At 50.5% G+C, this 26,518-nt stretch overlaps 1 protein-coding gene across 1 annotated transcript in view; it reads right to left on the minus strand.

Moving 5' to 3' along the window:
• Positions 1–26,518, minus strand: part of NRXN2 (neurexin 2) — a gene marked incomplete in the record, with an annotated part of 299,307 nt that overhangs the window by 208,961 nt on the left and 63,828 nt on the right. The window contains 1 exon segment of the mRNA XM_034774999.1: positions 23,938–23,967. Within this exon segment, the coding sequence (XP_034630890.1) occupies positions 23,938–23,967 (30 nt within the window).

Below are 26,518 nucleotides of genomic sequence, written 5' to 3' on the forward strand. Positions count from 1 at the left end.
TTGTGGTGAAAGGAAAAGGATCTGCTGAGGTGACCCACCAATATGGACGGAGATGAGACGCCTCGAGATGAATGGAATGTCTCGCACAGAAATCCCCATAGAGCAATGGCCTTCTGACACCGGGCAGAGTATCAGGCCCCTCCTTGCTTGTTGATATAAAACATGCCTGCAGTATTGTCTGTCAGGACTTGAACCACATTGCCTGAGACCTGGGGAAGGAATAATGGCAAGCCAGATGTACCGTCCTGAGCTCCCTGATGCTTATGTGCAGGGAGAGTTCTTCCCGGGACCAGAGGCCCTGGTCCTGAGGTGGGCTCCCCACCCTAGGTCTGACGCATCTGAGATTAAAGATACCAATGGTTGTGTGGTAACAAAGGGTATCCCCATCATTACTGAGCTTGGCTCCTTCCACCAGCCCAGGAGGTGAGGACTAGGCAAAGGAATATAAGTACTGAGTCCAAGTGGGGTCTGCTCGGGGAGTATATTGGCGCTAGCCATATCTGGAGGGGTCTGGCTCAGCCTTGCATATTGAACCACGTAACTGCAAGCCACCATGTGACCCAGTAGCTTGAGGCAGACCCGAGCTGTCATGATTGGGTGGTCCATGACCTTGGATATCAGGTTTGCCATGGTCTGGAAGCAGGCCTCCGGCAAAAAGGCCCTAGCTTGGGTCAAGTTGAGCTCTGCTCCAATAAATTCGATTCTCTGAACCGGGACAAGAGTTGACTTCTGCTCATTGGCCAGCAGACCCAGCATCCCGAAGGTGGCTCAGACTGTGCTGATGCTGTTCTGTACCTAAGCCTGCGACGGACCTTTGATCAGCCAGCTGTCGAGGTACAGGTAGACCTGTACGCCTCACCGCCTGAGGAAGGCTGCTACAACCGCAATACGCTTTGTGAAAGCCCACAGGGCTGCTGATAGGCCGAAGGGAAGGGCAGTAAATTGACAGTGGTGTTGACCCACTACAAACCTGAGAAATCTTCCGTGGCCACAGATGATAGAAATGTGAAAGTACATGTCCTTTAAGTCGAGGGCAGTGTACCTGTCTCCTGGGTCTAGGGAGGGAATGATGGGAGGTCAGGGAGACCATGCAAAACCTCAGTTTCTTGAGATATCTGTTGAGGTGAGACAGGTCCAGGATGGGCTGGAGCTGCCCTTTGGCCTTTGGGATTAGGAAATACCAGGAGTAAAACCCCTTCCCTCTCAAGTCTTGAGGAACTTCCCCCATAGGTAGGAGGGATCGGATTCGTGCCTCCTAGACAAGGAGCTACTCATGAGAAGGGTCCCTGAAGAGGGACAGGGATGGGAGGGAGGGGTGGAAAGAAACTGAAGGGTATATCTGACTGTCACTGTGCTCAGGATCTATTGATCTGATGTTATTATGCCCAAACTGGGCTGAAGAGCGACAGATGGTCCAAAACTGAAGGGGGAGGAGGGCAGATCTGAAACGGTGACTGGTACAGCGCCCTCGGGCACTCCTTCAGAAAGCCTGCTTGGGCTCACCGGAGTATCTCTGAGCCCCCAACTGGGAGGCTGAGGTGGACGGGCGTGGTTGGCACCGTTTATAACCTCTGCCTTTGCTTTTGTAGGGCTCCTGTCTTGTAGGCCCCGAAAACCGAGGAGGCTGCTGGAGCCTGCAGTGCTTTCTGGAGGCAGATGGCTCGTATAGGCCTAAGGGTTGTAGAGTGGCCCTGGAGTCCTTCAGTCGATCAAGTCTCATGTCCGTCTGCTCCAAGAATAGGGAGGAGCCTTCAAATGGGAGGTCCTGGATGGACACTTGGACCTTGTGGGGAAGGCCAGAGGATTGGAACCAGGAACTGCGCCTCATGGTGACTACGGAAGCCATTGTCCAGGCCGCCAAGTCAGCAGCCTCCAGAGTTGCCTGGAGAGAGTCCTGGCCGCGTTCTTACCCTCTTCTAATAGCACAGCGAACTCCTGTCTCGACTCTTCGAGCAGGGAATCTTTCAATTTATTTAGGGAGTCCCATAGAATAAAATCACATCTCCTCAGCAGAGCTTGCTGATTGGCAACACAGCTGGAGGCTACCCCTGGAATAAATCTTTCTTCCGAAGGGTCTGTTTTCTTAGCATCTTTTTGTTGCGGGGTAGCACTCGACTGGCCTTGCCTCTCCCTTTTGTTCGCTGCAGACACCACCAGTACAGGTAATCGAACTTGCTTGCTGGCAAATACTACTTTTTCTCTGCCCTCTTTGAAGTGGGGGCCAGAGAAGGAGTTTGCCATTGGGCCTTGACTGGCCCCATCACTGCCTCACTGATGGGCAGGGCCACCTTGGATGGAGTTGCTGCAGCCAGGATATCAATAAGGCTGTGCGATGTCTCTTTGAGCGCCTCAATTTCTAAATCAAGGTTTGAAGTGATCCGCTTCAGTGATCCTGGTGGGCCCTGAAATTGTCCTGGGAAAGTAGGCTGCTGGGACTCTCCTCCCAAGTATGTAAAGCCAAGACACACACACTCTCGCCCTTCTGTCCCCTGGTGAGGATCCCTATAACCACAACACACACACACTCACCGCCTTCTCTCACAGCAAGGGTCCATACAGCCAGAACACACAAACACACTCGCACTCATGTCTCACAGCGAGGGTCCCTATAGTCAGAACACACATATACATCCCCTCTCATGTGTGTCGGTGAGGGTCCATATACCAGAACACCCCCACTCTCATGTCTCACTGCGAGGGCCTCGATACCAGGAAACACACACACTCGCCCTCTTATCTCACAGCGAGGGTTCCCAAAGTCAGAATACGCGCACACACACACACACATACACACACCGACCCTCGTGTTTCCTGGTGAGGATCCATATATCCAGAACAGCCACACACATACCCTCATGTCCCACAACGAGGATCCCTATAGCCAGAACACACACAAACACCCTTGTGTCAAAGGTCCCTAGAGCCAGAACACACACACAAACACAACACACACAATCACCCTTATGTCTCAAAATGAGGGTTCCTACAGCCAGAACACACACACCCTCATGTCCCATGGCGAGGGTCCCTATAGCCAGAACATACACACACGCGCACACACACACACTTGCCATAGTATCTTGCGGCTAGGGTAGGGTCCCTATAGTCATAACACACACATACTCTTGCCCTCATGTGTCTCGGTGAGGGTCTAATATCAGGAACACACCACACACATACACCTGCCCTTATGTCCCGCAGCAAAGATCCCTATAGCCAGAACACAAACACTCATCCTCATGTCTCACGGCGACAGTCCCTATAGCCAGAACACATACTCACCATAGTATCTTACGGCGAGGGTCCCTATAGTCAAAACATACACATACACTAGCCCTTGTGTGTGTCGATAAGAGTCTATATATCCAGAACAGAACACAAACACACTAACCCTCGTGTCTTGTGGCAAGGGGCCCTATAGCTAGAACACTCACTCGCCTTTGTGTCCCATGGGGAGGGTCCCTATAGCCAAAACATACACACAGTCCCTCATGTCTCTCAGCGAGAGTCCATATATCCAGAACACACACACACACGTCTCAGAGCAAGGGTCCCTAGAGTCAGAACAATCACACACTCACCCTTGTATCTCACAGCAAGGATCCCTATGGCCTAAACACACATCTTCTGTCATGGCGAGGGTCCCTATAGCCAAAATACACACCCATTTGTCCTCATGTCTCACAGCAAAGGTCCCTATAGCCAGAATACACATACACACACTCTCTCGTGTATCATGGCAATGGTCCCTATAGCCAGACCACACCACTCCCACACTCACCCTCTTGTCTCACAGCAAAGATCCCTATGGCTTAAACACACATGTGCCTTCTTCTGTCACAGAGAGGGTACCTATAGTCAAAATACATACACGCATGCCCTCATGTCTCACAGCAAGGGTCCCTATAGTCAGAACACATACACGCACACACTCGCCATAATATCTTGCAGCAAGGGTCCCTACAGTCATTCACCCTCATGTATGTCAGTGAGAGTCTGTATAGTCAGAACACACACACTCAGTCATCCTCATGTCTTGTGGCACACACACACACACACACACACACACACACACTCACTCTTGTGCCTCATGACAAGAAGTCCTATAGCTGGAACACACACTCACTCACCCACCCTTGAGTTTCACAGCAAGAGTCCCTATAGCCAGCACATGTGTACTTGCCCTTGTGTTTCACGTGAAGGGTCCATATATACAAACTGTGACGAAGTGGGACTGTTCTTAATGTTTCCTCTGAATACTGTGTGGGTGCCTCAGTTTCCCCTATGTATTTCTTAAGTCTCTAGGTGGTGGGGAAAGGCCAGTGCACATAAATCACTGACACTCTGTCTCCCTGAACAAATGGCCAGGGCCCCTTCCCCCCTGCAAGGTAATAGCTAAAGGTGAACAAAGAGATCAGGTGACCTCCTGGCCCAGGAAAGGTTTCAGAGTAGCAGCCGTGTTAGTCTGTATCCGCAAAAAGAAGAACAGGAGTACTTGTGGCACCTTAGAGACTAACAAATTTATTAGAGCATTGCTCTAATAAATTTGTTAGTCTCTAAGGTGCCACAAGTACTCCTGTTCTTCTTTTGGCCCAGGAAAGAGACAAAGCCGGGAGAAGGAGGGGCCGGAGGGGGTTTCAGAGTTGAAGCTACCTGGAGACTAGGAGTGAGGGCAGACGTGGGTGTCTGGCTCTCTCAACCCCATAATGGACCCAGCCGAGGAGTCCCGTTCGCCGCTGTACCTACAAGCTCTGTTTTATACCATGTTCCTGTCATCTAATAAACCTCTGTTTTACTGGCTGGCTGAGAGTCACGTCTGACTGCGAAGTGGGGGGTGCAGAACCCTTTGACTTCCCCAGGACCCCGCTGGGGTGGACTCCCTGTGGGAAGCGCAGGGAGGGGCATATGCTGAATGCTCCCAGGAGAGACCCAGGAGGTGAAGCCGTGTGAGCTTCTTGCCCTGAAGACTGTCTGCTCCGAGGGAGAGGAGGCTCCCCAAAGTCCTGACTGGCTTTGTGGGGAGCAGTTCCAGAGCATTGCCCGGGGACTCCGTGACAAGAACACACACACATATTTGCCTTTGTGTTTTATAGCACCCTCATGTATTACGGCAAGGGTCCCTATAGCCAGCACACATACACACACTTGATTTCATGTGTGTCGGTGAGGGTTCATATATCCAGAATACACACACACACAAACAATCATGTCTCATGGCAAGAGTCACCTATAGCCAAATCGCACACACTCACCCTCTTCTCTCACAGGAAAAGTCCCTATAACTAAAACACACGTGCACTCGTCCTCATGTTTCACGCAAAGGGTCCATATATAAAGAACACACACTCGCCCTCCTGTTTTACAGCACGTGCGCGCGCACACACACACATTCTTCGAATCTCATGGCAAAGGCCCCCATAACCAGAACACACACTCGTGTCTGCCAGCAAGCATTCCTATAGGAGGAACACACACACGGTCACCCTCGTTTCTTGGGGTGAGGGTCCCTATACCTAGAATGCACACTTACCATCCTGTCTCATATGAAGGGTCCATATATCCAGAGTGCACACACACTCGTCCGCAAGTGTCAGAGTGAGGGTCCTATAGCTGGAACACACACTCGCCATAGTATCACATGGTGGGGTCCCCATAGTCAGAACATACACATATACTAGCTCTCCTGTTTGTCAGTGAGGGTCCATATATCCAGAACACACACACACTTACCCTTCTGTCCCATGGCAAGGATCCTTATAGCTAGAACATGCACTAACCCTCGTGTCTCATGGCAAAGGTCTCTAGCCAGAACACACACACACACTCTTTCTCTCTCTCTCTCTCTCTCTCTCTCTGTCTCTCTCTCTCTCTCTCTCTATCTCTCTCTCACACACACACACACAAACACACTCACTCTGCTGTCTGGCATCGAGGGTCTCTATACCCAGAACAACACACACAGACACACACTCTGTGGTCTTGTAGTGAGGGTCCCTATAACCAGAACACACACACTCGCCCTCATGCCTCAAGGTGAAGGTCCAAATAGCCTAACAATTCACACATGCTGTTATCTGACTGCAAGGATCCATCTTGCCTGAACACACACACATAACCCCCCTTGGGTCTCTCTCTGATGATCCGTACCAGCAGGACACACTTACACACCCTCGGGTATCACTGCTAGAGTCCATACAGTAGGATACACACAGACACCCTCGCATCTCATTTGGAGGGTCCATACTGCCGGGACCCACATCCTCATGCATTAGTGTGAGGGTCCATTCTCCTGGGATGCAAGCGCACACCTTTGCGTCTGAGTATGAAGGTACATACTTCCAGGATACACTCACACGCTCTCCAGTCTCACTGCGGGGGTCTATACTGCTTAGACACATACACACACACATCTTCCTGTCTGATTGCGAGGGTCCATACCACCAGGACTCACGGACACTCTCGTATCTCACTGCAAGCAAGCATACCACCAGCACACATATGCACATCCTTGTATCTCAGCGCGAGGGTCCATACTTATTGGACACTCCGAGCATTAAGACACAAGGGCATACACATGGGTGGATCAACAGGAAACACACACACACACACCTCCTGTCTCAGTGAGAAGGTCAGACCACTGGGACACAAATGTAGGCCCTCAAGTTTGCGGACGATACCAAGCTGGGAGGGGTTACAAGTGCTTTGGAGGATAGGATTAAAATTCAAAATGATCTGGACAAATTGGAGAAATGGTCTGAAGTAAATAGGGTGAAATTCAATAAGGACAAATGCAAAGTACTCCATTTAGGAAGGAACAATCATTGCACACATACAAAATGGGAAATGACTGCCTAGGAAGGACTACTGCGTAAAGGGATCTGGGGGTCATAGTGGACCACAAGCTAAATATGAGTCAACAGTGTAACGCTGTTGCAAAAAAAGCAAACATCATTCTGGGATCTATTAGCAGGAGTGTTGTAAGCAAGACACGAGAGGTAATTTTTCCTCTCTACTCCGCGCTGATTAGGCCTCAACTGGAGTATTGTGTCCAGTTCTGGGCGCCACATTTCAGGAAAGATGTGAACAAATGGGAAAAAGTCATGAGAAGAGCAACAAAAATGATTAAAGGTCTAGAAAACATGACCTATAAGGGAAGATTGAAAAAATTGGGTTTGTTTAGTCTGGAGAAGAAAAGACTGAGAGGGGACATGGTAACCGTTTTCAAGTACATAAAAGGTTACAAGGAGGAGGGAGAAAAATTGTTTTTCTTAATCTCTGAGGATAGGAGAAGAAGCAATGGGCTTAAATTGCAGCAAGGGAGGTTTAGGTTGGACATTAGAAAAAACTTCCTAACTGTCAGGGTGGTTAAGTACTGGAATAAATTGCCTAAGGAGGTTGTGGAATCTTCATCATTGGAGATTTTTAAGAGCAGGTTAGACAAACACCTGTCAGGAATGGTCTAGGTAATGCTTAGTCCTGCCATGAGTACAGGGGACTGGACTAGATGACCTCCCACGGTCCCTTCAAGTCCTATGATTCTATGTCTGACTGTGAGTATACACCCCACCAGGAGGCGCACACACATCCTCATGTATCACTACAATAGCCCATACAGCCAGGATACACACACATGCCCTCACGTCTCAGTGCAAGTGTCCATATCACCGGGAATGACACTTACACCCTCACATCTCATTTTGAGGGTTCGTACTGCCAGGAGACACATGCACTCCCTTGAGTCTGACTGTGAGTGTCCATACACAGGGGGGAGGGATAGCTCAGTGGTTTGAGCATTGGCCTTCTAAACCCAGGGTTGTGAGTTTAATCCTTAGGGGGACCATTTAGGGATCTGGGGCAAAAATCTGTCTGGGGATTATTCCTGCCCTGAGCAGGGGGTTGGACTAGATGACCTCCTGAGGTCCCTTCCAACCCTGGTATTCTATGATTCTATGATACAGCCAGGGTGCATGCACACACCTTCACGTCAGTGAGAAGATCCACACTACCAGGTCACACAAGCATGTCCTTAAGTCTTAGTGCTGTGGTCTATACCACCAGAACACAAACACACAGGCTTGTGGCTGCCAGGACATTCACATGCATGCCATGACAACTGTGTTAGTGGTGGACTAACAGGAAACATACACATCTCAGGTATGTGTGTACAGGTCTCAGTGGAGGGGCCATACTGCCAGGACACACACACACAGGCCCTTGTGTCTGTCTGAGGGTGTACATACTACTGAGAAACACACATACATTCTTATATCTCGCTGTGAAAGTCTGGACAGCCAGGATACACAGGCATACCCCCTGTCTCTGTGCATGATGGGCTCATACCACCAGGTCAACTATGTACGGACTCCTGAGTGTATCACTGCAAAGGTCTGTAGCAACAGGTACATGCGTACACTCTCATGTATAAATGCCAGGGTACGTCACTGGGACACACACGTCCTTGTGTCTCACTACAATGGTTCATCTCACCAAGCCACACAGGCACACTCTCATATCTCACTGTGAGGGTCCATACAGGGACACACACGCATGTCAGTTTATCTCAGTGTAAGGGTCTGTGCCACTTCAACACACCTGCACACCCTCTTGTCTGCACGCAAGGGTCCACACCGCCAGGACACACATGCATGCCCTTGTGTGTCACTGTAAGGGTCTGTACCACCGGAACAACACACAAGTCCTTGTGTCTAACAGCTAGGGTCCGTAACACAAAGACACACACACGTGCCTCATGTCTCTGGGAACGGGCCATGCTGCTGGGACACACACATATACACCCTCCTGTCTGATTTTGAGCATATGTACTGCCAGGAAGCACACACATGTCCTCGTGTTTCACTGTGAGAGTCCATACCACCAGGACTTGTACCCCTCATGTATGAGTGCGAGGGCCCGTACTGCTCTGACACAAACATTTGCCCTTGTGTCTTACTGCGAGGGTTTGTACAATCATGACATGCACACACGCCCGTTATCTGACTGCAAGGATCCATCTTGCCTGGACACACACATACGCCCCCTCACTGTGATAGTCTGTACACACACTTACACAGTCTCGTGAATCACTGCTAGAGCCCATACCAACGGGACACACACATAAACCTTCACATCTCATTTGGAGGGTCCATACTGCCGGGACACACACATCTTCATGCATCGGTGAGAGAGTCCGTTCCTCTGGAACGCAAACACACACCCTTGTGTCTGAGTATGAAGGTACATACTGCCAGGATACACACACATGCTCTCCAGTCTCACTGCGGGGGTCTATACTGCTTAGACACACACACCTTCCTGTCTGTGTGCGAGGCTCCATACTGCTAGGAGACACATGCATGCCCTCATATTTCACTGTGAGGGTCTGTACTGCTGCCCATCCCCTCCAGTCTGACTGCGAGGGTCCATACCACCTGGAGACACACACATGCCCTTGTATTTCACTGTGAGGGTTCATACCACCAGCAGAACTCACACAGACACTCTCGTATCTCACTGCAAGAGACCACACCACCAGCACACATGCACACATCCTTGTATCTCAGCACAAGGGTCCATACTGACGGACACTCAGAGCATTAAGACACAAGGGCATACACTTGACTGGATCAACAGGAAACAGGCATACACCTCCTGTCTCAGTGAGAGGGTCATACCACTGGAACACAATGGTATGACTGTGAGTATATCTACCACCAGGAGGTGCACACACATCCTCATGTCTCACTACAACAGCCCATACAGCCAGGATACTCGCACATGCCCTCATGTCTCAATCCAAGTATCCATATCACAGGGACACACATGTGCGCCCTCCTGTCTGAGTGTGAGATTCTCTGTCACCAGGAACGACACACACACCCCCACATCTCATTCTGAGGGTCCTGCCGTACTGCCAGGAGACACATGCACTCCCTTGAGTCTCACTGTGACTGTCCGTAAAGCCAGGGTGTGTGCACACATCCTCACGTGTCAGTGAGAAGATCCACACTGCCGGAAGACACATGCACGTCCGTGTGTCTTAGTGCTGGGGTCCGTACCACCAGGACACATGTGCACACCCTCGCATCTCAGTGAGAGAGTCTCTGCTGCCGGCACACGTATGTCCTCATGCACCAATGCGATGATATGGGCAACTAGGACACAAATGCACATCGTGTCTGAGTTCAATGGTTCATACTGCCAGGACACACATGCATACCCGGGATCTGTACCACGAGAACACAAACACACACACGCTTGTGGCTGAGGGTAGGGGCTCATGCTGCTGGGACACTCACATGCATGCTGTCACAACTGTGGTAGGAGTGGACTAACAGGAAACATACACGCCTCAGGTGCATGTGTTAAGGTCTCAGTGCGTGGGCCGTAGTTCCAGGATACAAACATGCGTGGGCCCTTGTGCCTGTCTGTGAGTACATGTACCACCGGGGAGACACAAAACACGTTCTTATGTCTCGCTGTGAAAGATACACAGGCATGCCCCCTGTCTCCATGCATAATGGGCTCATACCACCAGGTCACCCATGTACAGCCTCCTGAGTGTGAGGGTCTGTACCGCTGGGAGGCACACGCCTGCCTTCCATATAATTTAGAGGGTCCATACAAGCATGTTACACAGGAACACCCCTGTGTCTCACTGACAGGGTCAGTACATCCAGAACAAACAATCAATGCGAGGGTCTGCACTTAGACATAAATCTGCACCCTTCTATCTGACTGTGTGGGTCTCTCCCACCAAGGCACACATGCACACCCTCATGCATCACTGAAAGGGTTCTTTCAGCGGGGACACACAGGCACACCCTCGTATCTCAGTGCAAAGGACCGTACCACCTGAGCACCTACACATGTCCTTCTATCGGAGTGCAGTGGTCTGTACTGCCAGGACATTCACATGTTGCCCTCCTGTCTCAATGCTCAGAGTGGACTAACAGGAAACACACAGGCACCTCGTGTCTCAGTGAGGGGATCACACTGCCGGGATGCACAAGTCGGCCTTTGTGTCTGACTGTGAGTGTACACACCACACGTGTGTTCCTACCACACACGACACACATGTCCTCATGTCTCAGTGCGAGGGGCTGTAGTGCCAGGACACACATACTCTCCCTCGTGTCTCACTGCAATGGTTAGTAAAGTCCTGGCATGCATACACACAAGCCCTCCTGTCTCAGCGTGAAGGTCCGCATTGCTGGAACACATATACACGCCCTTGTGAATGTCCCTACCGCTATTTCAGACATCCACACCCTTGCATCTCATTTCAAGGGTCCATACTACTTAGACACACATGCACGTCCTTGTGTCCCAACGCGATGGTCCATACCACAGGGAAGGTCACACGTCTCATCTCTGTGTGTGAGGATCCATACTGCCGGGACACACCTCACTTGTCAGAGTGTGACCGGGAAACACATGCATCTCATTTCAAGGGTCTGTACTACCAATAAACACATGCAATCCCCGTCTGAGTGCGAGAGTCAGCAACCAGAACACTCACACACACCCTCATGTGGCATTGCAAGGGTCTGTGCCACAGGGATACACACACGCAAGCCCTCTTCCATACCACTGGGAAACAAACATACACTTTCACATCCCAAGGCGACGGTCCATACCAGCACCACACATCTACGCAGCGGCTGGGAGGGTGCTTCCCAGGGTGGGTAGTTAGACACGTGCTAGCTCTGCTAGAACAAGCGTGCTAAAAGCAGTGTATCTGGGGACAGTAGCTCAGGTTAGCTGCCCAGGGCAGGTTTGTAGTCTGGCAGGTGGCCTGAAATGCCATCATGCTACACCCTGATACACTGTTATGTTTAGCTAGGAAGAATGCTTCCAACTGTAGCACAGAGGTTTCCACAGTGAGGGTTCATGCCTCCCAGAAACACACGCACACCCTCCTATCTCAGTGTGAGAGTGCATAACCCTGAGACAGACACGCATTTTTTTTTGCGAACAGGGGCTGCTAACAGGGAGTTTCGCAAGGGAGTTTGGAAGGGGAGTGGGAAGGGGGCAAGGGTCCCTTGCCGGTTCTATCTGTTTTCCCTTTATTCCCCTTAAAACCTATAAGCCAACTACATTCAAAACTTCTTGCTTAAACAACCCTTTCAGCAGACAGGGGGCTGCAGACGGGAGTTTGACAGAGGGAGGCTTACGATGGTTAGGAAGACCCGCAACACCTGTGCCAGCACTGCTTCTGTCTCCTCCACCTGTGCCTGTAGCCAAACAGAGCGCCTGAGCATGGATGCTTGTACCCAGATCCTGGTGTGGTTTTGCAGAGACTGTAACTTGAAATTTCCACTTACTGATATCCAGGCTGGGGGGACCATCCAATGTGAGAGGTGCCTGCTGGTGGAATCTCTCAGGCAGCAGGTGGGAGAGCTACAGGAGGAGGTGGCTAGGTTGAGGAGCATCCGAATCCACGAGCAATTCCTCGACAGTGTCCATGTGGAGAGAGCTGAGGTAGCTGTCCCAGTACACAGGACTGCTGATACACCACTGGTGGAGGAGGAGATGGCTCAGGGTGAACACTGGCAGCTGGTTACTTCTGGCAGCAGGCAGTGCTCCACCCCTGCTCCGAACCCTCCTGCCGTGGTAATAGGTAACCATTATGCTCTTCTTGATACAGGAAAGAAGGAATCACCCCCTACAGTAAAGGAGGAGAAGCCTCGTACCCCTAAGGCTGGGAGGTCTGCTGCCACCACTGCGAATAGGAAACATAGGGTAGTGGTGGTCGGAGACTCTCTGCTGAGGGGGACGGAGGCGCCCATCTGTCGCCCTGACATTTCATTTCGGGAGGTATGCTGCCTGCTGGGAGCCCATATCCGAGATGTTACGGATTATTGTCAAGGATTATCCAGCCCTCTGACTACTACCCCATGCTACTCATCCATGTGGGCACAAATGATACTGCGCGGTGTGACACTGAGCAGATCAAGAGTGACTACAGGGCTCTGGGAGTATGGGTGAAGGAGTTTGGAGCGCAGATGGTATTCTCTTCGATTCTTCCTGTCAAAGGTAGAGGCCCGGGCAGAGACAGATGCATCATGGAGGTGAATGCCTGGCTGCGAAGATGGTGTCGCCAGGAGGGCTTTGGCTTCCTAGACCATGGGATGCTATTCGAGGAAGGACTGCTAGGCAGAGATGGCGTTCACCTTTCGAGGAGGGGAAAGACCCTATTTGGACACAGACTGGCTAACCTAGTGAGGAGGGCTTTAAACTAGGTTCGATGGGGACAGGTGAGCAAAGCCCACAGGTAAGTGGGGAACATGGAGACCTGGGAGATGGGTCAGAAACGAGAGGGAGTGTGGGCTATATTGGCAGAGAGAAAGGAGGGTCAGGACAAAACTGGGAGGAAAGATCAAACCAGTATCTTAGATGCCTATATACAAATGCGAGAAGTATGGGGAATAAGCAGGAAGAACTGGAAGTGCTAATAAATAAATACAACTATGACATTGTTGGCATCACTGAAACTTGGTGGGATAATACACATGACTGGAATGTTGGTGTGGATGGGTACAGCTTGCTCAGGAAGGATAGACAGGGGAAAAAGGGAGGAGGTGTTGCCTTATATATTAAAAATGTACACACTTGGACTGAGGTAGAGATGGACATAGAAGACGGAAGTGTTGAGTCTCTGGGTTAGGCTAAAAGGGGTAAAAAACAAGGGAGATGTCATGCTAGGAGTCTACTACAGGCCACCTAACCAGGTGGAAGAGGTGGATGAGGCTTTTTTTAAGCAACGAACAAAATCATCCAAAGCCCAAGATTTGGTGGTGATGGGGACTTCAACTATCCAGATATATGTTGGGAAAGTAACACAGCGGGGCACAGAAGGTTTTTATTTCAGAAGGTTGAAAAAGCTACTGGGGGGAAGCTGTTCTAGACTTGATTTTAACAAATAGGGAGGAATTCGTTGAGAATTTGAAAGTAGAAGGCAGCCTGGGTGAAAGTGATCATGAAATCATAGAGTTTGCAATTCTAAGGAAGGGTAGAAGGGAGAACAGCAAAATAGAGACAATGGATTTCAGGAAGGCAGATTTTGGTAAGCTCAGAGAGCTGATAGGTAAGGTCCCATGGGAATCAAGACTGAGGGGAAAAACAACTGAGGAGAGTTGGCAGTTTTTCAAAGGGACACTATTAAGGGCCCAAAAGCAAGCTATTCCGCTGGTTAGGAAAGACAGAAAATGTGGCAAAAGACCACATTGGCTTAACCATGAGATCTTGCATGATCTAAAAAATAAAAAGGAGTCATATAAAAAATGTAAACTAGGACAGATTACAAAGGATGAATATAGGCAAACAACACAAGAATGCAGGGGCAAGATTAAAAAGGCAAAGGCACAAAATGAGCTCAAACTAGCTATGGGAATAAAGGGAAACAAGAAGACTTTTTATCAATACATTAGAAGCAAGAGGAAGACCAAAGACAGGGTAGGCCCACTGCTTAGTGAAGAGGGAGAAACAGTAACAGGAAACTTGGAAATGGCAGAGATGCTTAATGACTTCTTTGTTTCGGTCTTCACCGAGAAGTCTGAAGGAATGCCTAACATAGTGAATGCTAATGGGAAGGGGGTAGGTTTAGCAGATAAAATAAAAAAAGAACAAGTTAAAAATCACTTAGAAAAGTTAGATGCCTGCAAGTCACCAGGGCCTGATGAAATGCATCCTAGAATACTCAAGGAGCTAATAGAGGAGGTATCTGAGCCTCTAGCTATTATCTTTGGAAAATCATGGGAGACGGGAGAGATTCCAGAAGACTGGAAAAGGGCAAATATAGTGCCCATCTATAAAAAGGGAAATAAAAACAACCCAGGAAACTACAGACCAGTTAGTTTAACTTCTGTGCCAGGGAAGATAATGGAGCAAGTAATTAAGGAAATCATCTGCAAACACTTGGAAGGTGGTAAGGTGATAGGGAACAGCCAGCATGGATTTGTGAAGAACAAATCATGTCAAACCAATCTGATAGCTTTCTTTGATAGGATAAAGAAGAACAGGAGTACTTGTGGCACCACCTTTGATAGGATAACGAGCCTTGTGGATAAGGGTGAAGCTGTGGATGTGGTATACCTAGACTTTAGTAAGGCATTTGATACGGTCTCGCATGATATTCTTATTGATAAACTAGGCAAATACAATTTAGATGGGGCTACTATAAGGTGGGTGCATAACTGGCTGGATAACCGTACTCAGAGAGTTGTTATTAATGGTTCCCAATCCTGCTGGAAAGGCATAACGAGTGGGGTACCGCAGGGGTCTGTTTTGGGACCGGCTCTGTTCAATATCTTCATCAACGACTTAGATATTAGCATAGAAAGTATGCTTATTAAGTTTGCGGATGATACCAAACTGGGAGGGATTGCAACTGCTTTGGAAGACAGGGTCATAATTCAAAATGATCTGGACAAATTGGAGAAATGGTCTGAGTTAAACAGGATGAAGTTTAATAAAGACAAATGCAAAGTGCTCCACTTAGGAAGAAAAAATCAGTTTCACACATACAGAATGGGAAGAGACTGTCTAGGAAGGAGTACGGCAGAAAGGGATCTAGGGGTTATAGTGGACCACAAGCTAAATATGAGTCAACAGTGTGATGCTGTTGCAAAAAAAGCAAACATGATTCTGGGATGTATTAACAGGTGTGTTGTGAGCAAGACACGAGAAGTCATTCTTCCGCTCTACTCTGCTCTGGTTAGGCTTCAGCTGGAGTATTGTGTCCAGTTCTGGGCACCACATTTTAAAAAAGATGTGGAGAAATTGGAAAGGGTCCAGAGAAGAGCAACAAGAATGATTAAAGGTCTTGAGAACATGACCTATGAAGGAAGGCTGAAAGAATTGGGTTTGTTTAGTTTGGAAAAGAGAAGACTGAGAGGGGACATGATAGCAGTTTTCAGGTATTTAAAAGGGTGTCATAAGGAGGAGGGAGAAAACTTGTTCACCTTAGCCTCTAAGGATAGAACAAGAAGCAATGGGCTTAAACTGCAGCAAGGGAGGTCTAGGTTGGACATTAGGAAAAAGTTCCTAACTGTCAGGGTGGTTAAACACTGGAATAAATTGCCTAGGGAGGTTGTGGAATCTCCATCTCTGGAAATATTTAAGAGTAGGTTAGATAAATGTCTATCAGGGATGGTCTAGACAGTATTTGGTCCTGCCATGAGGGCAGGGGACTGGACTCGATGACGTCTCGAGGTCCCTTCCAGTCCTAGAATCTATGAATCCTCTCCTGTCTCAGTGTGAGTGTTCATACCACCGCAACAAACACACACCGTCCTGTCTCAGTGTAAGCGTTCATACCCCCAAGACAAACACACACACATCCTCCTGTCTCAGTGAGAGGGTTCATACCCCCAAGACACACACGCACACCCTCCTGTCTCAGTGGGAGGGTGTGACACTGTATCTCGGGGGAACACCCTGCACCCCCATGTTCATTCTTATAATATGATTGTGTGGTATCCAATGCAAAGTTTCTCATGTCGGGTGTCTTCGGAAGGCTCATGATGCACTGAGCATTGTTGTTATAGTAATGTTATAAGTTGTAATTTCATGTATATAGTTATGAGGCTGAAAATGTATCCTCGGGGCTTAAAACAAGCCCAGGCAAAACTCTCCAGGAACAGAGGGGCAGTTCACATCTAATCAGGGCATGTATGGGATAAACCCAGCCCAGCCTCAAAGGAACAAAGGACACTGGCCTAAGCAGCAACAAAAGATCTGTTGAACTCTCAAGTGAGTAACCCCACCCTCCTTCCTTGGTCAGTTTGGGACTATGATGAGGTAATGGTCACCTGACAATGAAGGGGGCGGGGCAAAGCCAAGAGGGGAAAAAAGAACATGATAAAAGGGAGAGATGTTTGCCATGCTCTTCCTCTCTCTTCCACCTCCATCTACAAACACCACCACCAAGCAACTGAAACGCTGATCAAAGGGGAGAGCCTGGCTGAAGGGCAACCAACCAGCCTGTGGTGAGAAGTATCTAAGTTTCTAAGGGCACTGAAAGTGTTAAGATCAGCTTAGAATGCGTTTTGCTTTTATTTCATTGACCAAATCTGACTTGTTATGCTTTAACTTATAATCACTTAACATCTATCCTTTGTAGTTAATAAATGTGTTTGTTTATTCTACCTGAAGCAGTGCCTTTGGTTTGGAGCATGTCAGAGACTCTCCTTGGGATAAGAAGCCTGATACATATCAACTTCTTTGTTAAATTGACAAACTCACATAAGCTTGCAGCGTCCAGCGGGCATAACTGGACACTACAAGACGGAGGTTCTTAGGCTTGTGTCTGGGACCGGAGATATTGGCTAGTGTCATTCGGTTGCAAGTAGCTGTGAGCAGCTTCCATGCCAGAGGCTGTGCGTGAACAGCCCAGGAGTGGGGGTTCTCACAGCAGAGCAGGGTAAGGCTGGCTCCTAGAGTCGAGGATTGGAGTGACCTAGTGGATCACCAGTCCAGACAACACCACGGGATTGTCACAGAAGGTGCATACCCCTGAGACACACATGCACTCCCTGCTTTCCCAGTATGAGGGTTTATACCTCAGACACACACACACATCCTTCTGTCTCAGAGTAAGCGTTCATACCCCCGAGACACACACGCACTCCCTGCTGTCTCAGTATAAGGGTTTATACCCCAGAGACACACACGCACATCCTTCTGTCTCAGAGTAAGCGTTCATACCCCTGAGACACACATGCACTCCCTGCTGTCTCAGTGTGAGGGTTTATACCCCAGAGACACACACGCACATCCTTCTGTCTCAGAGTAAGCGTTCATACCCCTGAGACACACACGCACTCCCTGCTGTCTCAGTGTGAGGGTTTATACCCCAGAGACAAACACACACACATCCTCCTGTTTCAGTGTGAGCGTTCATACCCCCAAGACACACAAACACACCCTCCTGTCTCAGTGTCAGGGTTCATGGCCCTGAGACACACATTCACTCACTTCTGTCTCAGTGAGAAGGTTCAGACCCCCTAGGCACACCTTTCTGACTCAGTGGGAGGGTTCATACTCCCGAGAGACACACACACACCCTCCTGTCTCAGTAAGAGGGTTCATACCACCGAGACACAAATGGACACCCTCCTGTCTCTGTGAGAGCATTTACACCTCCGACACACACACACACACACATGCACACACTCACTCACACCATCCTGTCTCAGTGGAAGAGTTCACACCCCCAAGACTCACACCCTCCTGTCTCAGTGAGAGAATTAATACCCCCGAAACACACACACACACACCCTCCTGTCTGAGGGCTTGTCTTCACTACCCGCTTCGATCGGCGGGTAGAAATCGATCTCTCAGGGATCGAATTATCGTGTCTCGTCGGGACACGACAATCGATCCCCAAATCGACGCGCGTACTCCACCAGCCCAGATAGGCGTAAGTGCCGTCGATGGGGGAGCTGCGGCGGTCGATTTGCCGCCGTTCTCACAGCGGGGTAAGTCGGATCGGATACGTCGAATTCAGCTACGCTATTTGCATAGCTGAATTTGCGTATCTTAAATTGACCCCCCCCACCCCACCCAGTGTAGACCTAGCCTCAGTGTCAGGGTTCATACACACACACACACCCTCCTGTCTCAGTGTCAGGGTTCATGGCCCCGAGAGAGAGAGAGAGAAAGAGAGAGAGAGACACACACACACACACACTCCTCTCTCAGCGAGAGGATTTATACCCCTGAGGCACACCATCCTGTCTCAGTGGGAGGGTTCATACCCCCAAGACACACACACACACACCATCCTGTCTCAGTGTCAGGGTTCATACCCGCGAGACACACAAACACCCTCCTGTCTCCGTGTGACCATTCATACCCCTGAGACATACACCCCCACCCTCCTGTCTCAGTGGGAGAATTAATACCCCCAAGACATACACACACACACATCCTCCTGTCTCAGTGAGAGGGTTCATACCACCGAGACACACACGGACACCCTCCTGTGTCAGTGAGACAGTACATATCCCCGAGACACACACACAGACACCATCCTGTCTCAATGAGAGCATTTATACCACCGAGACACAAACACACAAACACACACCCTCCTGTCTCAGTGAGAGGGTTCGTACACCTGAAACACAAACACACACACCCTCCAGTCTCAGTTGGAGGGTTCATATCCCCAAGACACACACACACAGAGCTTCCTATCTCAGTGGGAGCATTCACACCCCCAAGACACACACATGCACACACCCTCCTCTCTCAGTGAGAGGGTTTATACCCCTGAGGCACACCCTCCTTTCTCAGTGGGAGGATTCATACCTCTCAGACACACACGCACACCCTCCTATCTCAATGCGAGCGTTCATACCCCCAAGACACACACACAAACCCTCCTGTCTCAGTGAGAGCGTTCATACACCCGAGGCACACACACAACCTCCTGTCTCAGTGTCAGGGTTCATACCCCCATGACACAAACACACATCGTCCTATCTATGTGTAAGCGTTCATACCCCCAAGACACAAACACAAACACACATCCTCCTGTCTCAGTTGGAGCATTCATACACCCGAGACACACAGACACACCATCACCCTGGTGTCTCAGTGTCAGGGTTCATACCCCCGAGACACACACAACCTCCTGTCTCAGTAAGAAGGTTCAGACTCCCTAGGCACACCGTCCTGTCTCAGTTGGAGGGTTCACACTGCCGAGACGCACACCCTCCTGTCTCAGTGTCAGGGTTCATACACACAAGAGACACACACACACCCTCTCCTGTCTCAGTGTCAGGGTTCATACACCAGGGACACAAACACACAAATACACACCCTCCTGTCTCATTGAGAGGGTTCATATCACCGAGACACACACACACACACACCCTTCTGTCTCAGTGTCAGGGTTCATGGCCCCGAGACACACACAACCTCCTTTCTCAGTGAGAAGGTTCAGACCCCCTAGGCACACATTCCTGTCTCAGTTGGAGGGTTCATACTCCCGAGACAAACACACAGGCACACCCTCTTCTCTCAGTGCGAGCATTCATACCCCTGCAACACAAAAGCCGACCCTCCTGTCTGAGTGTGAGCATTCATACAACCGAGATGCACACACACACAAACATCCTCCTGTCTCAGTTAGAGGGTTCATAGCCCCTGAGACAGACAGACAGACACATAGACACACACACACTCCTTCATACATTCATATCCCCCGAGACACACACACACACGCAAACCCACCTGTCATAGTGTGAGCGTTCATACCCCCGAGACACACACCCTCCTGTCTCAATGGGAGGGTTCATACCCCCGAGACACATGTGCACAACCTCATGTCTCAGTGTGAGTATTCATACACCAGACACACACACACACACACACACACACATACACCCTCCTATCTCAGTGAGAGGGTTCATATACCTGAGGCACACATGCACACCTCTTTTCTCAGTGGTAGGGTTTATACCCCAGAGACACACCCACCCACCCTCCTGTCTCAGTATCACAATTCATACCCCCATGACACAAACACACACCCTCCTGTCTCAGTGTGAGTTTTCATACACCCAAAACACACACACACACACACACACACACACGCTTGTCTCAGTGTCAGGGATCATATCCCCGAGACACACATGCACACCTCATCTCAGTGGGAGGGTTCATACTCCTCACACACACACACACACACACACACACACACACTCCTTTCTCAGTATCAGGATTCATACCCCCGCATCACAAATGCACACCCTCCTGTCTCAGTGTGAGCGTTCATACCCCTGAGACACTCACCCTCCTGTCTCAGTGTCAATGTTCATACACCCTAGACACACACACACACACAACCACCTGTCTCATTGTCAGGGTTCATATCCCCGAGACAGACAGACAAACAGACACACACACACACCATCCTGTCTCGGTGAGAAGGCTTATATCCCTGAGGCACACCCTCCTGTCTCACTGAGAGCGTTCATACCCCCGAGACACACACACATGCACACCCTCCTGTCTCAGTTGGAGGGTTCATAGCCCCTGAGACACAAACGCACACAAACACACATCCTCCTGTCTCAGTGAGAGGGTTCAGACCCCCTAGGCACACCCTCCTGTCTCAGTGGCAGGGTTCATACCACCAAGACACATGTGCACAGCCTCCTGTCTCAGTGTGAGCGTTCATACACCCGACACACACACACACACACACTCCTGTTTCAGTGAGAGGGTTCATATCTCCAAAACACACGCACACCTCTTGTCTCAGTGGGAGCGTTCATACCCCCAAGACACACACACTCCTTTCTCAGCATCAGGATTCATACCCCCGCGACACAAATGCACACCCTCCTGTCTCAGTGTCAGCGTTCATACACCCTAGACACACACCCCCCGTCTCAGTGTCAGGGTTCATACCCCCACGACACAAACGCACACCCTCCTGTCTCAGTGTGAGAGTTCATATCCCGGAGACGCACGCACACTGTCCTATCTCAGTGTCAGGGTTCATACCCCCGAGACACATACACACCCTCCTGTCTCAGTGAGAGGGTTCATATCATCGAGACACACAAGCACCACCTCCTGTGTCAGAGGGAGTGTGCATACCCCCGAGACAGACACGCACACCCTCCTATTTCTAAGTGAGCATTCATATTCCCAAGACCCTCCTGTTGCAGTGTGAGCATTCATACCCCCAAGACACACACACACAGACCCACATGTCTCAGTGTGAGCGTTCATACACCTGAGACACACATACACACACACTCACATCATCCTGTCTCAGTGTCAGGCTTCATATTCCCGAGACACACACATGCACACCTTCCTGTCTCAGTATCAGGATTCATACCCACATGACACAAACGCACACTCTCCTGTCTCAGTGTGAGCCTTCATACCCGAGACACACACACACTGTCCTGTCTCAGTGTAAGGGTTCATAGCCCCAGGACACACACACACACACACACACACACCCCTGTCTCAGTGAGACGGTTCAGACTCCCTAGGCACACCCTCCTATCTCAGTGTCAGGGTTCAAACCCCTGACACACACACACACACCCCCTCCTGTCTCAGTGTCAGTGTTCATACACCCGAGACACACACACGCACCTTCCTGACTCATTGAGAGAGTTCATACCTCCCAGATACACACACACACACACACACACACACAGCCTCCGGTCTCAGTGGGAGGGTTCATACCCCCGAGACACACACGCACACCCTGTCTCCATGGGAGAGATTATACCCGAGACACACATGCACACCCTCCTGTCTCAGTGTGAGCCTTCATAAAACCTCTGTCTCTGTGGGAGAGTTCATACCCCGAGACACACACACACACACACCCTGTCTCAGTGGGAGAGTTCATACACCCGAGACACACGCACACCCTGCTGTCTCAGTGGGAGCGTTCATACACCCAAGACACACACGCACACCCTCCTGTCTCAGTGGGAGTGTTCATACACCTGAGACACACACACACCCTCTTGTTTCAGTGTCATGGTTCCTACCCCCAAGACACACACACACACCCTCCTGTCTCAGTGGATGGTGCATATCCCTGAGACACACGCGCAAACCCTCCTGTCTCAGTGGGAGCGTTCATACCCTGGGGCACATGTGCACACCCTTGCATCTCAGTGCAAGGTTCTGAAGCACTGGGATACACACGTACACCCTCGTGTCTCAGTGCGAGGGTTCGTACCCCAGTGCACACACACACTCATGCCTTATTTCAAGGGTCCATACAACCAGAACACACACACACAATCCTGTGTCTCAGTGTGAGGGTCCATAGAACAGACTGGTATATATCCATGCTCTCATTTCTTAGAGCAAGGGTCTGTAACACAGGGACACGCACACGCCTACAGGTGTCAGTGTGAGGTTCCGTTCCGCTGAGATGCACATACTCATACCCTCACATCTCAAGGGTCCATACCACCAGGACACACACGTGCACACTCCCGTCTGAATGTGAGAGTCCGTAACATGGCAAGATGCACACACCCTCGTGTCTCAGTGAAAGGATCTATTCTGCTGGGAGTTGGGACACACACATGACCTTGGGTGTCAGTGTGAGGGTCTGTACCACCACAACACGTACACACCCTCATGTGTCATTTCAAGCTCCATAAAGTCAGAACACACAGGCACGCCCTCATGTTTTGCTGCCACAGGCCGTACCGCCAGTTCAAACATACACACCCACGTGTGTCTCAGCATGAGGGTCTGTATCAACAGGGATACACGCAGGACATGTGTCCCCCTACAAGGTTCTGTATTGCCAGGACACGCACACATGCCCTCATGTCTCACTGCTAGGATCCATAGCGCCAGTGAACATATAAATGCCCTCAGGGTCCGAACCGCCGGGACACTCACAGACACCCTTGTGCATCATCACTGACTGCACACAAGCAATGCTAAGCAAACACCAGTTAAAAAGCAGAGGCCCAGATCCCAGGTTGGTGCAAATCGGCACACTTCAGCTGGTTTCAACACAGCTATGCTGATTTCCTCCTGGCTCAGGGGTCCACCCCCTGCCTTCAAAATCCCCCCACAGCCATCACCATAGACATGGCTGCTAACAATCAGAGCATCACCCTGAGCCACATGCTGTTTGCCCCTGCTTCACATTGCAGGAAAACTAGTTTTATCCTTTTGGCTTTGGCACATGCTTGACTCTCTACCACCCGGCTGTACAACACGGCTGTCCGAGCAAAACATCTGGGACCATGGCAGAAACCACCGCGAGTCGAGAGATGAATCAAGCGGATGGGAGGGAGGGAGAGAGGGAAGAAAAATAACCGGAAGAGAGAAATGAAGGAGGGATGGTGGGAAGATCAGAAGGGAAGAGTGGAAATTAAAACTTCTGTTCGTTGGGGTGAAAATAACAAAGGTAAAGTGTCATACCTTGGCTGTTTAACGTCAGATGAGCAGGACCTTGAGGGGAGAGGAAAAGATAAAAAGAAAGAAAGAAAAAAGACTAGTCATATAAACGCACAGAAAAAAGGAGGGTTTAATCTTTTTGCCACAATTTAAAAGCTGTTTTTAACTTGTGACAGACATCCAGGCCCCAGGGGGAGAGAAAAGGGGTGGGGGGAGAGAGAGAAAAGGGGTTCGGATGCCGAAACGGAGTGAACAAAAAAAAGAAAGGGAAGGAAAAAGAGAGAGAGAACTCAAAAGCCCGGACAGATCGAACTGAAATTGAAAGAGGACGACAGAAGAGAGTCTGGGAGGGGTCTTTATTAGTCTCTTTAAAAAAAAAAAAAGCATTCGGGGCCCCTCTGTGGCAGAGAGACGGGAAAATGCTTCTTTTTTTTCCGGTTAAACAATAAAATTAAGAAAAAATAACAATGGAGAAAGAGACACAAACCAAGGCCTGAGAAGGCATGTAGGGGACGATGTTGCCTTTGGTGCCGGAGGGTCCCGCAGGAAGAACTGGAGCGTACTGCTGCTTTGGGAGGCAAGGGAGTTAGTGGTGGGAGGTCACCAGGGCTAGCTGGGGACTGACTGGCCTCTCGCACCCCCCTAGTGACTCAGGAGTAAGCCCAGTCAGGCGAGAGGAGCTGCCCCCAGTGTACATCAAGAGGAACTCCCGGGCTGTCAATGGGGAGGATTTTCCCCTCCCGCAGCCCAGTGGGAAGCAGGGCTAACTGCATCACAATGAGAAGAGCTATGTACAGGTGTCAATCAGGAGTCACTCCAGGGAAGGCAGTAGTGCTGATTGCTCTTCCCCTCCCCCAGTCTGACACAGGAACACCGCCAAAGCCAGAGGAGCTACACACACACACACACACTGAAAATCAGGAGTAACTCCGCTGCAGCCACCAGTGCAGGTTCCCCTCTCGTCCACCCAGCCTAGACCCAGAGTAACCCCATGGCACTCACTTGGGCTGGTTCCCCTCGTGCTCACCCCAGGGCAAATCAATCACCTCAGGAACACAGGTGGCTGTTCTGGCACCAGCGGAGAGTCACTCAACACCAACAGTTTTGCTGACAAGCACCCTTGCACCTCCAACACCTGCTGCTCCTGGGCAATTTTGCCACCCCAGCCTGGCACCCCCCAGCGCACAGAGAAAGGAAACACCGACTGAAGAGATGTGACCCTCATGCATGGCAGCGTGGGGGGGCCGTTACAATACATCCCAGGAGTCTTGAATCCCACCCCCACCCCACCCACCGGACCCCACTCGGCTCCCAGAGTCAGGAACTAAACCCAGGAGTCCTGGCTCCGAGCCTTGCCTCCTCTACCCCACTGCACCCCACTCCCTCCCTCTTGCATGACAGGATTGGGGGCCCCACCCTAACTCCTAACAAAGGTTCAGATGCCCGTTGCTATGGCCACTCTGGTTTCCCATCTGATTTTGGCTACTTATGGGGGTGGGGGGTTGGAAAGGAAATGGGGCGTCTCATGGCATTTGGGCAGATTCCCTTGCTCACACCTCAGTTCCTGACCTGATCACTGCAACTCAGCTTCACATGCTGCATATGTCAGTCTGCGGTGGTGTAGAAGACTGGGGTGTGGGGATCAGCTGCTGAGATCCACCCAGCCCAGGACCTGCACTGCCTTCTGACAGACCGTGGGGATAGATCCCTGGGGTCCAGCTGCTGGGATCCACCCAGCCCAGACCCTGTGCTACCTCCGGATAGATCAGTGTGTGGCAATCAACAGATCTCCTGGATCAGCTGCTAGGATCCAACAAACCTAGCCTCCTCACTGCCTAACGATAGAGTGTATTGGGAGGGTAGATCCCCTGGGATCGACAACTGGGTCCAGCTCCTATGCTATCTTCCATTCCAATAGATCAAACAGGGGATAAAGATCCCCTGGGATCCCCTGCTGGAATCCACCCACCCCATCCTCCATGCTCCCTCCTGAGAGATCAGGCTGTGGGGGATAGATCTCCTGGGATCAACTGCTGGGATTCACCCAGTCCAGGACCTGCACTGTCTTCTGACAGATTAGGGGGGGATAGATCCTTGGGATCAACCACTGGGACTCACCCAGACTAGGCTCCGTGCTCCCTTCTGAGAGATCAGGGTGTGGGGGGTAGAGCTCCTGGGATCAATTGCTGGAATCCACTCTGCCCAGCCCCAATGCTGCCTCCTGATAGATTGGGGTGTGGGGGGATAGATCACAGGGGATCCACCAGGCCAAGTGTCCCAACCCTCTATCTCCCATGGAAGGAACTGTATGGAGCCACTGTGAGGGGAGGCCAAGAGCAGAGGGTAGCTAATTCCCCAAACAGCCCCTCCTTCTGCTCCTCCCCAACCCTCCCCTGCAGGCGAGGATGAAGATGGGCAGGCAGGAGCAGGAGGCATTAATATTCCTCTCCCGCCCACCCCAGCGCCTCCCGCATCATTAATCATCGTGTGCGCTCCTCTCCCCGCGCCAGGCAGCTGCTTCCAAGACATCAGGCAATTTCATGCAAATGGCATGGAGCCCTCTCTGCCCCACACCCAGATGTCCCACCCCAAGACACATGCTCCC

The sequence above is a fragment of the Trachemys scripta genome, chromosome 7, assembly GCF_013100865.1.
Source record: "Trachemys scripta elegans isolate TJP31775 chromosome 7, CAS_Tse_1.0, whole genome shotgun sequence".
NCBI lineage: Eukaryota > Metazoa > Chordata > Testudines > Emydidae > Trachemys > Trachemys scripta.